A 13,346-nucleotide genomic window follows, 5' to 3' on the forward strand; every position below is an offset into this window, starting at 1 on the left:
ATTCTGTCTGTGTGCTCTGGTTGTTGAATTATTAAGCCCCAAGGAAAATTTAGCAAAGAGAGTAAAATGAATCCTCTTTTGCCAAAAAATATGCATTCAGGAATCCCACATGTGGGAAAGTTGCCCTGTGAAGGAATGAACGTAAAGACCCTGCTTCACAAAACTGTGATCTCAAATGAAGGCGGAAAGGTGGCAAACTTTGGATTTAGGGTCAAATGGTTTTGCTTTCTTCTTGTCACATTACATGAGTGACAGCCTGTGTTAAAAGCTATGAGTCTTCTGTTTGTATCCTGGGGTGAAAAGGTCTTTAAAAAAAGAAAGTGTGGTCCACTTGACAGGTTGTCTCTATGGTCTAATTCATGGAGGATGGCTGGTGTTTGAAAGAAGGGTGTTAAGGCCACAGCAGGACAGGCATGGTGGTGAGGGAGCACTGGGCACCAGAGCTTAGACGCTCAGGGCGACTTCCTTTTGTAAGTGGCACCATTAAAATATTTAAGAGGCCTGTCCAGATAACATGCTGCCGCCCAGCGTGACTCCTCCGACACGCAACGACCGTGTGTGTCACTGTGAGAAGTGCACACATACATACGCGCTTCATGCTGACAGGACAGTGCCAAGAGGCGTCGAGTGTCCAGCAGACCCGTGGCTGGCGATCCATTTCACGCTGACTGGCGTCGGGAGCATTAAGGCATTTTTTTCTGTCATGAGGGGCCATGTCACTGAAAGGCTATACATCAGTCTGTATTGCTGTCGCGTGTGTGCCTTCCTGAAGCACACATACACGGTCTGTACTTCTCGACAAACAGATTAATTGCTTTTTGAGTCACAGAAATAAAGCAAAGACTTTTAAACTGACTAGAGCCTCATACTCGAATTCAGTCATATACCACTTGAGTCAAACAAAACTTCTTCATGAGATCACCTGAAACTGATAACTCACCATGAATTAAGGGCTATTCTCTCATGAAAGGTTTTTAATTATTTTTTTAACAAATCCAATAAAGGTAATTTAATCAGAATACTATGCTTATGACAACATGCATGTTTGAAGGTCCATCAAAAAAGGGTGTCTACTGTTTCATTAATCAGCAGTTCCTAATTTCCCTTGCGCCACAGACCGGGCGAGCCAGTTTATCAAGTACTATAATCTCAGGACTACAATTTTTTTTAACGTAAAAGTCACAATAGACCTTTTGCGCGTGACGTCCCTGCCTTCATGGGAACACCCCCTCCAAGAAACTGGACGGCAAAATAACCACTTGCATCTATTGAAACTGTATGTAATCGGTTATCTTCTAAAATGGTCATATCTTTCTGTGCAGTAGCTTGTAGTAATAGACAAAACTTGTCTTATTATCACATACCTGCTGATGAAGACAGAAGACTGCGATGGATAGCAAGTGAAAGAACCGGCAGCCCTCAAGTATTCATGGATTTGCAGCGATCATTTTTTACGTTTTTATATGTTTAGAAATGCCCAACATGTGGCAAGCTACATTAGTGGCAGCGGTAGGATTTGTGCCCTGGCATTTGGAACTACTTTCTCTTTGGACAAGGTTAGACCCTAACACCCCCTCAAGCCCATTCACTTTAACGCTTCACTCTTTGCAAGCGGCCAGTCTTGGTCAAATATTTCATCATCTAAGCCTCCCACTAACTTACGCAAATGACTGAAATGAAGATTCAAAATGAGTGCAAACTCTGACAGTTTAATTGGTCCACCGTCACGGGTTAGGTAATTTCATTGTGAGGACTGACCCATAGTATTAATATGTGAAAAATGTACTACATTTTGACAAAATAGGTTTTGGTTCTACGGCAAAAACTTGATGTTTCACTTCCTGGGGTGCTTAACTTAAATACAGCCTCTGGAGCATGTAAGAGGAAAGGTGCGGACGACCAGATTCGGCAGTTCAGGCACACATTTGAGGATTTCGCTACTCTCTGCGCACATCACAAAGGTGAGGAAACGACAGGATGGGAAAATACAGGCTTTTTAAAAAAATTTTTTTTTACTTAATCACATATGAGAATATGGCCCTAAAAGATTAATTCTGGACAGCTATCTTGCTTTGTTCTTGGCTTTGTGTGTGTTTTATACATCACTTATTTAGAAAAAAAACAAAAAAAAGCAAACACTCAAAGATGACACACATCTAGGCCCCAGCATACCTCACTGTTTAAATTTTAATAAAGACGGTGGTTACCTTCTTTTAATGCCTGTGCGATTGTTAAAAACGCTAAAAAAATTGAATCCTGTCATTCATTCCTGGTTTATTTTCATTGTACTGTTAGCTTTTTGTTTTTTAACAGTTGTACATTACACCAAAAATGTCTGAAAAAATAATCAAGGTATGATGATGAAGGTAGTTTGACACTGAATAAAAATGTATATTTCCAATATTTGTGCATACCGCAAGAATATGTTGTCTGGCAACAAGAGGGCATGCTCAGTGCTTTCTGTTTTTCCAATAGATTTTTGTAAATTTACAGCATAGAACTGTTTTTTTTGTATAATATTAAATGTAATGATGACTCTGCTACTGTGTTATACTGTGGGTTTGTGATACACTAAGGCTTTCCAACTCAAGTAAAAATTTGAGTTACATAGCCACTATAGGAGCGGATTGAGTAGCCCCTGCAAAAGGACAAGTCTACATCACCAATGGATACATTTTTACACTTCTGGAGCACCTACCATTAGTATAGTTCTGCTTTCGTCCTTGCTACAGACGTCCAGCTTGCTCACTCTGTACTCGAGCCACTGATGCACCACTGCTCTGTCCTCTGCGGCGTCCCCCAGCAGCTCAGGACGCTTGGCTTCTTTCACCAGGTGGCGGGCGATGGTCACCAGGCCCACCAGGGGAGGACCATTGTTATTCTGGAGCACAGGGACCTGGAAGAAAGTAGGTCAATTAATTGTCTCCATTTTTTTTTTAAAGGTCCAACTTTTCCGCTCAATATCACTACTTCTAACCACAGTGCAGTTTACTGTTTTCTTTTTATTAATTTTTTCGAAATCGTCAAACATAATGATAAAAATTTAGGTGATCACATCCACTATACAGCGTTATTACCAATATAACCAGTCATTGGCTGGTTCACAGTGATAGCCCACCCGACAAGCATGTATGCTTTCCATTGTGCGCTCAAAGGAAACACCTGGCGATGTGCATCTAGTATATTTGCCATGTCAAATTAATTAAAAATGTCAAATGTTAAAGCTTGACGTGTCTTATAGAACAGCATAGTATAGTGACCAGACACATGGCTAACTTATTAGCATTATCTTCCACTCCGCGGCGTATAACATGTTACCTTTCAAATAAAAGGACGCTTTTAAATGCCATACCCATGCGCGGTTTTGTCACCTTTTTGTCCCCTCGGGTACTGTACTTGTTGGGCTTTTTCAGTCCTAAATATTTCTCGAGCGATGCTAGCTCCCGTAACGCCATGGTTGTTCACAATGGATGACGTCATCTGCGTACCACCCGATTGGCTGTTTCCTCTGTGAGCCCGCCTTCCAGCCTTTGAATGCTTGTTGATTTGACCAATTGCAAAACAAGACGAAGCCTGTCGTTTTATTGCATCAGAGAGAGAGAGAGAGAGAGAGAGAGAGAGACAGACAGACAGACAGACAGACAGAGAGAGAGAGAGAGAGAGAGAGAGAGAGAGAGAGAGAGACAGACAGAGCGAGAGAGAGAGAGAGAGACAGACAGACAGACAGACAGAGCGAGAGAGAGAGAGAGAGAGAGAGAGAGAGAGAGAAAGCATAATTACATTTTTAAACATACGTACCTATTGACCATTTGCATCGACGTCACGTGATCACGTGACTGCCATCATTTCATTTCATGAATATGATTCCAGCCGGCTCCAGAGTGAAAAACTCCAAGCACAAAGACGAAATCCCCCATTATTAAACAGTTAAATGCACTTAATAGTTTTGAAGAAGCTACATTTTAAAACTAAGATGTGTGTACGTGCAGTTGGACTGGACACTAACTATTTGGCTCCTTAATGTGATTTGAAACACGAAATTCGACACCTCTGTTATTAAAGTGTAAGTTTACTAGTAAAATTTATGAACATTTATCTACTAACCTTGCAAAAAATTTGCGCTGCAAGTCCGTGAATACTTTGTGGGCTACCAGTCCTTTCTGTTGATTGCTGCTGTCCATCAACTGACGTCTTTTGTTTTTATCAGTAGGTATGCGATAAAAAAAGCAATTTTTGGTTTACTCCCTTCTCTATCTGTACAACCGACCGCACAGCAACATATGACCATTTTATGAGATCATTGATCAGATGAAGGACTTTGCGCTGTACAAGATTCAATGGTTACAATACAGGCAAGTGGTTAATTTGCCGTCCAGCGTCCCGTGCAAAAGGTCAATATGTACTTATTTCCTATTCTCTTGTTTTCATCCAGTGATAAGAGAATGATGATAGGCACGTTTTAAATGTATTGATTTTTATTTTATTTTTGTCTTTTCTTTTTTTAAATTTTTAAATTTGTTGTCTTTTTTTTTTTTTAGAGCTCAGTATTGTTCATTCGGTAATTTTACCGATTTGACATGTCATCATCATTGCTCTCTCTTTTTTATTTATTTATTTTTTAATTATATATTTTTTAAATTAATTTTTATTTTGTATGTGGGTGAGTACGTGTATGTGCATGTGCGTGTGTGCGTGCGTGAGTGTGTATTCATTAGTTCACCTATTGATTTTTATTTTCAACTGGAGTCAGAAGCTGTTTTAGATTTTTCCGAGAAGATTAAAGAGTTCTGCCACATTTGAATATTTTTGAGACATTACAGATGTCATTGTTGCTATATACTGTACAGTAAAATTGGGATGTAACAATATCCAAACATCATTAAACGATGTTATCACGATATTGTGGTGAGGTTGGTAATATATAAAAAGTTCTCAATAAAAGAAAGAGCTCATTAAAAAACACAATATTGTGCTTTTGTACATAACAGCAATGCATATAAACAACCTACAATCTCTAATAACACTTAATATTGAAGCACTTACTTGTTAAAGCACGCACGAGTTCCTCCACAGATTGACTCGCTTCACAAGCTTATTACGTTCCCCATCATCTGACCATTAACATGAATTTTAAACAGAATGGCCAAAACATGCCTTGTAAAAATTAAACTGCACTAAATAACTGCAGAAATGGAAATCAACCTGACTTTTTTAACAGATGTGCTGCTTTTAATATCGTGACATGACGACGACGATATTGTGGCAGTTTTAATATCGTGATTTCACGATATTGCCGTTATCGTTACATCCCTAAAACGAATAATTTAGGTCATGCAGCTCAGAAATTACCCATAGTTGGGTTCGGTTAGGTTCGATTTTACATTGTTAAATATGCACATACAGAGATGGGCACCTTAAGTGATGCAAAGGGCCACAATTTTGCATAAAAGACCTAACCTTAATCTACAAAGGGTTTGATCTATCAAAATAAAAACACATACTGTGATTTCTTTTCTCAGTGCAAAAGGCTCCAATGCATAAAAAGTTACCATCCAAAGGATGGCACAGAACCGCTGAACAGCAAGGAGAATTTTGGTATGTGCAAAAATTTGGCATGTTGAAAATCATTTATAAGATGAATTGAATAAATAGAATGATTACATTTTCAAATGGGAATTATCTTAATCTGTTATTTTGAATATGCTGATGGACAAGCTAAATGAGTATCGAGAAAAATTCCTCAATTGGAATGAATAGGGTATTTTTTGGTGAAAAATATAGAATTATGGGAAAACTGCATTTTTTTTAAATCTAGAAATTGAAGCGCCCGTGGCGGGAATTTCTGGAATATGTTGAAATTGGAATGATGTGAATCGGATGAATTAAGTGGAAGGAGAAGTGCGTCAAAATAGTAGGAGGAATAATAAATAAAAATAGGAAGGCCTTCAACCTACACATAAATAGCATCTTAAAAATATTGAAAGCGCCCCCCTGACCATGGCACAACTCCATGGACGCACGATCGGTCAAAGAAGGCGGTCTCCAAGTGCCCACTCCACAACGGCCAATTTTACATCATCCGCAAGTGGATGCATATCGATCGCCTGCATCTACATGCCACGTATTGTAACCACACCTCTATGTGCTTCCATTGGATGGCAAATAATTTGAATTTGTCCTGCTTGACACCCATTTTACACTGTCTAACTCTGACCAGTGACCACAAACTCAACCTTTCAGTTTGCTGGCATAATTCTATACAGAATCTTATAATCTTTCGACATCTCCAAGGATGGTGAACTGATCAAAAAAGAGTTTAGACTAGACTAGCATGTCTGTTTTCATTGAAGTTCGTTGCAATGATTTGTGGTCAAAAGGAATCAAAGATGACAGTGAGGAGGGTCCAGAGTTTCATTCTTGAGTCCTGCAGCACAGTTGACTTGCTCTGTCTGTCTGCGTCTGCTGTGTGACCCGGTGCGTGTCATGTCTGGGTACATTTGCAACACGCCTCTATGATGTTCCCATAATGAAATGTCACCTGTCAGACAAGAGTGGCCTCATTAACCATGTAGTCTCCAGGTGTGTGTGTGTGTGTTCGTGTGTGTTTGTGCATACGGGAGAGTGACAGCAAGACAGAGGTGACAAGCGTTGTTTTCATCTTGACTTGATCTGCATTGGTAACATCGTACCTGAATCTAATGTTTGAGGTCAGACTGCACGAGATACAAAAAATAGTGCATGTATGTAGCTTGTTGTTTGTTGTTCTACATAAAAAGAAAATATTTAGACATAGTCATTTTAGCATTTCTGTACTTGAGGTAGAAACAACTGAATAGCTCGCTATGTGAATTTGTTCAATTTAGCAATTACTGAGCGGTTGATATTAGACCCCTTCTAATACATTTAGGAGGGAAAACTAAAAATACTACCAAGTTGTTTTAACATGACGACCACAGCCGTGTAGTGCCTCACAGTTCTGAGGTTTAGAGTTAAAATCTAGGCTCCGGACATATAGAGTTGGCTTTCCTTGTGCTTCTTCCCACATCCCTAAAACTAGCATGTTCGATTCAATGAAGACTCTAAATAAGTTGTCATAAACATTGTAGCCCCCAAGGACCACACGAGTAGCCTGGGGGTCTGTTCTAAAAATAGCTACATAAAATCTAAACAAATAAATAGTATTATAAGTAAACACAGCAATATACAAGTGATGAGACATTGTGACTTCCTAGGAATTTTGTAGATGTGATGATTTGAAAGGGAAAATACTTGCAGGATAAATACAAATCGTGTTATTTTGATTTGTATTATATATATATATATATATCTGTTATCCAATCAGTGCTGATAATTATTGAGACTTCATTAACATGATCACTGTCTGCCTAAAGATGAATATACAAGCTTGCTATTTTTGTTTCATGTAGTCAATTTGTCTGATACTCACCAGCATTTTTCTCCAAAATCAAAATTTAGATTTTGCCAGTTTTTTTATCTGATAAACCAGGGCCCCACTTTGGACGACTTGTCAGGCTTCCCCGTTCTGTCTCCCTCTGTTGGTCATTGCTATTTATGTCTCTTGGATGGGTTGTAAGTACTGTATTTCATTTTTGTTTCATCTTTTGATACAATGACAATAAAGCTATTCGGATTGTATTCTGATCAATTGAACACACAGGCCACTCCATCACGTTAAGATCAGGAAGGGTTGTATATGTTCCACACTGAGCCACATGTACGCATTCTTTCAAACCACCCAGTGAGACATTGCATCACACACAGGGAATATGCTCATGTTACATTTCAGCAAATGAAACAGGCGACCAAAATCCTTTTTTGAGTGTAGTTAGTAAGTAAACAATCATTCTTTTGTGAAAAAAAACTCAATAAATGTGATAAAATAGCAAGAAAGCGGGAATACTGTTTGGCCACTCCCATGCAGATATTTCTTTTTTCACTGTATCTACACACTACTAATATAAATGAACAGATGATGTTTTTAAACCCAATTTGTTAAGAAACTCTATCCTAGTAAACAGATTAATTATAGAAATGAGCACAGAGACTATCATAAATGATTAGATGCCATACAACAAGGCAAGGCTAATCCGCCCGTGTTTTTTTCCCTTCCTTTTTTGTGCTTTATTTGCTGGCCACAATACGTCACACACTTTTACCCTGCCAGGCCTTCCATAAGTGCACGCCTGCAGCATTCAAGTACATCTCCTTTAACTAAATGCCTCCGAGCTGCCACATCCTGTCTGTACTCAGGCGGACTGAGGACAACGATCCCCAGTGCCCGCGACTAACTGTAGCCTGTGGGAGTTTTGACGACGGCGATACACAATACAGGGGTCACATTAGTAGGAAAATCTACAGCAAGGGTCACTCAGACCGCCGTGGGGCTTCCCAGAGCAGGCATAGCCATAAACACAGCCCTCAGTCCTACTAGATATGTCCTCCTTTTTCCTGGTCTAGAGCTTACAATATGCTGTTAATGCTAATTTTTCATCTCTGTTGACACACAGCCATTGCCCCGCATGTCTTGTCGGTTACCTTTTATGACCTGGGAAACATCTTTGACTGAAAAGTGTAGTTTAGATCCAGTAGGGGCAGAGGGCAGTCTGACATGTTGACAATGACACTGTTGATCTGGATTGCTAAAATTGCATACAGTACAGGCGCTGGGTCACAAGTACACCAGCATGAAGATTTGGACATTATTTATTTCACTTTCATTGCATCCATCCATCCATTTTTCTTTTATCCTGGGTCCGATAGCAGCTTTAGCAGCGAAGCTCAGACTTCCCTCTCCCTTGCCACTTCGTCCAAAACCTCCCAAGGCATTCCCAGACTAACCGCAACACGTAACCTCTCCGGTGTGTCCTAGGTTGTGCCCAAGGCCTCCTGATGGTGGAATGTGCCTGGAACACCTCACCAGGGAAGCATCCTAACTAGATGCCTGAGCCACCTCATCTGGCTCCTCTCAGTGGAGGAGCAGTGGTTTATTGACTCTAATCCCGTCCTGGATAACCGATCTTCACACTCTTTCAGAGTCCGGACACCCTGCAGAAGAAACTAATTTTGGCTGCTTGTATCCGAGATCTTGTTCTTTCAGTCACAATCCACGCTACAGCTCAGAACATAGGTGAGGGTAGGCTGAGCTCCCTTTTCACCACAACGGACCGATACAGACGCCACATCACTGCAGAATGCTATAATCCAAATTTTGCTAAATGGGTTTCATTTACAACAAACAGTTTTTCATACAGTATTTCAATGTCAAGAATTTGAGCCAAATATTTTTAATGTGATATTTTCAACGCACAATTCCACCCACACCCCCCTACTCCTTATTTCCATACCTTTTTTTTTTCCGGAAAGGGTACAAACCACCAAAGTACATTTTTAAAAGGTCAAGTGTGACATGTATTTTTTTCTTCAACCCTCCAACCCACAGGTGTTTATTTACAGTCACATGGAACAAAATACACTGTCTTGTCATCTGGAATTAAACGATTTTCAGTCTGTGATCAATTATGGTGTTTGGAATTTTTAACAAACTAGCCAATTAATTACATGGTGTCTATTTTACCTATTTTATTTTACAAAGTTTAAGCAACTTACACAATATAAAACATGATTTTATTCTCATATAAAATGTTGAGAATTTTTATTGTCATTATTATGATGATGATGATTTTTTATTTTTTTTACCGTTTGTCTGAATATTAGAAAAAAAAAACATATTTAACTTAACTTTATTTATGTATTTCTACCATCAAAAACAATTTCAATTCAACTTTGTTCTAGGAAAAATATAACTTTATTATTCTAATATTTGGACTTTATTCTTCCAAAAATATTTCCTTTTGTTCTCGTATAATTACAATTCATTGTTGATTTTATTCTTGTAAAATTTGACAATTTTCTGGGAAAATGCACTTAAGTTCTCATTTGTGTAATAGGTAAGCTACAACTTTATTCTTGAAAAAATGTTTTCACCTACTACATTTCCCCCCGCAAAATCTACAGTTTTATCATCAGGAATTTTTGATTTTACTCTCTTAAAATGTTTACTTTACAAGGCCAGAATCTTAGGATAAGCCTATACAGCTTTATTTTTTGTAATATGATGACTTTGACTGTTCTCATACTTAAACTTACCTTATTATCATCATATATTACTTTGTTCTAGTAAGATGTCTAATAACATGACATTTTTGTTAGGTACTTTATTTTCATAGTCCTGTCGTCTTCTTTCTCTCTCACTGTGGTTACAAAAACTCCAATGATCTCCAAGACATGAAGGCAGACTTCTAGTAAGTCACTTATGACAGGTGGTGGTCCATGCTGCTGTTTGGCCTTTCACCTCTTGGTTCTTATATAGAGGAAGAGCCAGAGAATGTTGGAAATCTCAGGTCTTCCTAATGGAAACAGTGACGGGACTGTTGGAAGCAACCAGTTCCCGTTTCTCTTATGCAGAAACAAGCCCCCAAAGGCTAAAAACAACAAGCCGGTCCAACCTCCCCAGCCTCTTCCCATCATCAGACAAACTCTCATGCAAATGAGTGTTTACAAGGGGGTGTGGATGAGCCAGTGACAGGGGTGGAGTGATGACATTTTTGTGGCATTTCATTTCTTTCCCTTAACGTTTGTGACACAAGATTAACATTGGAAGAGATGCTCACAAGTGTGCGCGTGCGTATGTGTGTGTGGCTGATCAGGAAGAGGCCCCAGAGACAAACAAACGAGCGATAAAAGGCAGTTTCTCTATTTCCTCCTCATGCGCTTCCATGCCAAGTCAGGAGGCCGTGGGACACGCTGGGAGACACGGTACCAGCTAACCGTAACAACAAATTCAGTGACTGCCTCCTAGCCAAGCAGCAGCAGTCACTTAAGACTATTAATTACCGCTCGGAATATCCTCCTCCTTTACCCACAGTCATCCGTGTCCCCCACAGACAAACAACCTCGGTGGGAGGATCTTGATTATGATAGCTTCTGAAAAGTCAGATTGTCTTTTATTGGAGTTGCCCACTGGCCATGCAGGTTCCTCCAGCTTTCACGCTCATTTTGTCTCTCTTGTCCATGATTCAGAAGAAAACTCGGAGGAAGCAGTTACACAGGCCCAAGTGGGATGCTCCCGAACCCGTGTGTGAGGTTTGGACCCACGTGAGGCAGAAACACACACACACACACACACACACACACACACACACACACACACACACACACACACACACACACACTCTAACCTAAGTTTGTTTTACTATCTTTGTGGGGCCATCTCATTGACATAATGTATTTTCTAGCCCCTTCCCCTAACCGCAACCATAAAAAATGATTGCCTAACCCTAATCCTTACCCTAACCTCAACCATAACCCAATTTCAAACCTAAACTCTAAAACCAAGTCTTGACCCTCAAAAAGAGGTCTAAACCTAGCAAAATGGCCCCACATGGACGGGTGAGCCCCACAACTCTGTGAAATCCCAAAATGTTGGCCCCACGATGTAACACACACACGCACGCACGCACACACGCACACACACACACACACACACACACACACACACTTTTTAACCTCAGATGCATGGGCACAGCACTTCTGACGCCAATTGCTGCTTTGTCATTCACCAGCAGGGGGCAGTGTGGGTCTTTCAAAGAAATGACATCTGAGCTGCCTCTCTTTACAGCACGGTTGCACGTAAACGAAACTCTCACATGGCTTTGCCTGGTAGGAAAAATAAATAAATAAATAAATAAATTACGATTTAACCAACAATATGAACTGTGGCCTTTAAAAAAGTGATACAACACTTTATATCGTAGAAATCCTGTATTTTAAAATAAATATCAAATCTACATATGAAACTGTTGTTCTCACTTGTTATCTTTAGGGTCACAGGTGAGCTGGAGCTCACTTTGGGCGAGGAGCTGACTCACATAAGCACAGGGATGAACAAAAACTGAGGGTCAGAGTCAAGATTCAAACGCAGAATCAGTATAAAACAAAAACAAGAGAGTCATTTTAAAAAAAGAAAGAAAGAAAATAAAGAAAAACTTCACCTCTCTGTATGGTGTAGAGCAATTGCACACATTTACAATGGCAAACAACCACAATTAAAAATATAAAATCTAACAATACAAAAATAAAAACATAAATCAAATTAGTACCTCTCTGATTTTAAGACCGAATAACAAAAACCTGTAATTAACAAGATGTCCCAATTCTATAACAATATTTTTGTTTTTTTTAATAAGTCAGAATTGTGCTTTCTAAATAATAACCTGTAAAATAATTTTATTTTAAATAAAACTATTTGAATCTTAATTAATTAATGCTTGTATAGACTTGATTCTCAAGTCTATACAAGCATTAATGTGAGCGTGGGTTAAGTTGAGGGCCTCTGAGGATCTTATCAAATTATTCTAATTGGATTACACTTTTTTTAACCATAACATTGCAACTGTTTTTTTGTTTTGTTTGTTTTTTAGTAGTTATGTTATATTTTTCTCATATATCTTTTTTTTATTTTCAGAAAACACCTCATCTATTTTTTTTTTTTAAATACGGTTTATCCTGCTCAGGGTTGCAAGGAGCTGGAGCCTATCACAGCTGACTTCATGTAAAAGGCGGACTAGACATGGTTGATGCATCACAGGCTACATACTATATAGAGAGACCATTTACACCCATATTCACAACCAGGAGCCTTGATCTAGGGGAAAAAATTGGCAGACTTTCTGGTTTCGTATAGATCACCCATTCATAAAAAATAAATAAAAATAAAATACATAAAAAAATATTTTGGCGTGACTCCCCTGTTCACACCTTTACTGAGTGGGAAATGAGCATAGTCAAGTGTACCTAATGTTTTGTCCATGCTTTTAAAAAGTTCAACATGTTAAAACAAGAGCATTTTGGGGCCTTTTAGATCCCTCCTGATGCTCTGTCTTCATGGCTTTGAGCCATTAGTTTGATTCACTACCTCTGGAGAGGAGAAGCGAAAGCTCAGGCTTGCACTTGTTTCTCCTATGACTACTATACAGTATATCCCTTTAGCTTGGCGCTTTATGACCTGGAGAGTGTAAGCAGGATGCGTGTGTGTGTACGTGGACTGGGGGCGGGCTAAGGCTCAATAGATATGGTGAGCTTCACTCGGTTATTTGTCCCTCTTCCCCTCTCTGAGAGTAAGGAATCATGGTCCGCATGACAGGTCGCCGCCGCCCGTCAGGGGTGATCTATATGAGACCCTCTTTATTGGCAATTTCAACCCAGGGACAGATGAGACTATAGCCGGCCGGCTAGCCAGCCAGCCAGGCCGCGTTATGATAAAAGTG

The 13,346-nt window shown here is 39.5% G+C and overlaps 1 protein-coding gene across 1 annotated transcript in view; it reads right to left on the minus strand.

Moving 5' to 3' along the window:
- Positions 1 to 3,537, minus strand: part of eef1e1 (eukaryotic translation elongation factor 1 epsilon 1) — a 13,291-nt gene extending 9,754 nt beyond the window's left edge. The window contains exons 1-2 of the mRNA XM_077555196.1: positions 3,372 to 3,537; positions 2,699 to 2,896 (exon numbers count right to left, since the gene is read on the minus strand). Of these exons, the coding sequence (XP_077411322.1) occupies positions 2,699 to 2,896; positions 3,372 to 3,455 (282 nt within the window). The 5' untranslated portion in view covers positions 3,456 to 3,537. The remainder of the gene's footprint in view (positions 1 to 2,698; positions 2,897 to 3,371) is intronic.
- Between the last annotated feature and the right edge of the window lie 9,809 nt (positions 3,538 to 13,346).

The sequence above is a fragment of the Vanacampus margaritifer genome, chromosome 20, assembly GCF_051991255.1.
Source record: "Vanacampus margaritifer isolate UIUO_Vmar chromosome 20, RoL_Vmar_1.0, whole genome shotgun sequence".
In the NCBI taxonomy this organism is placed as follows: Eukaryota; Metazoa; Chordata; class Actinopteri; order Syngnathiformes; family Syngnathidae; genus Vanacampus; species Vanacampus margaritifer.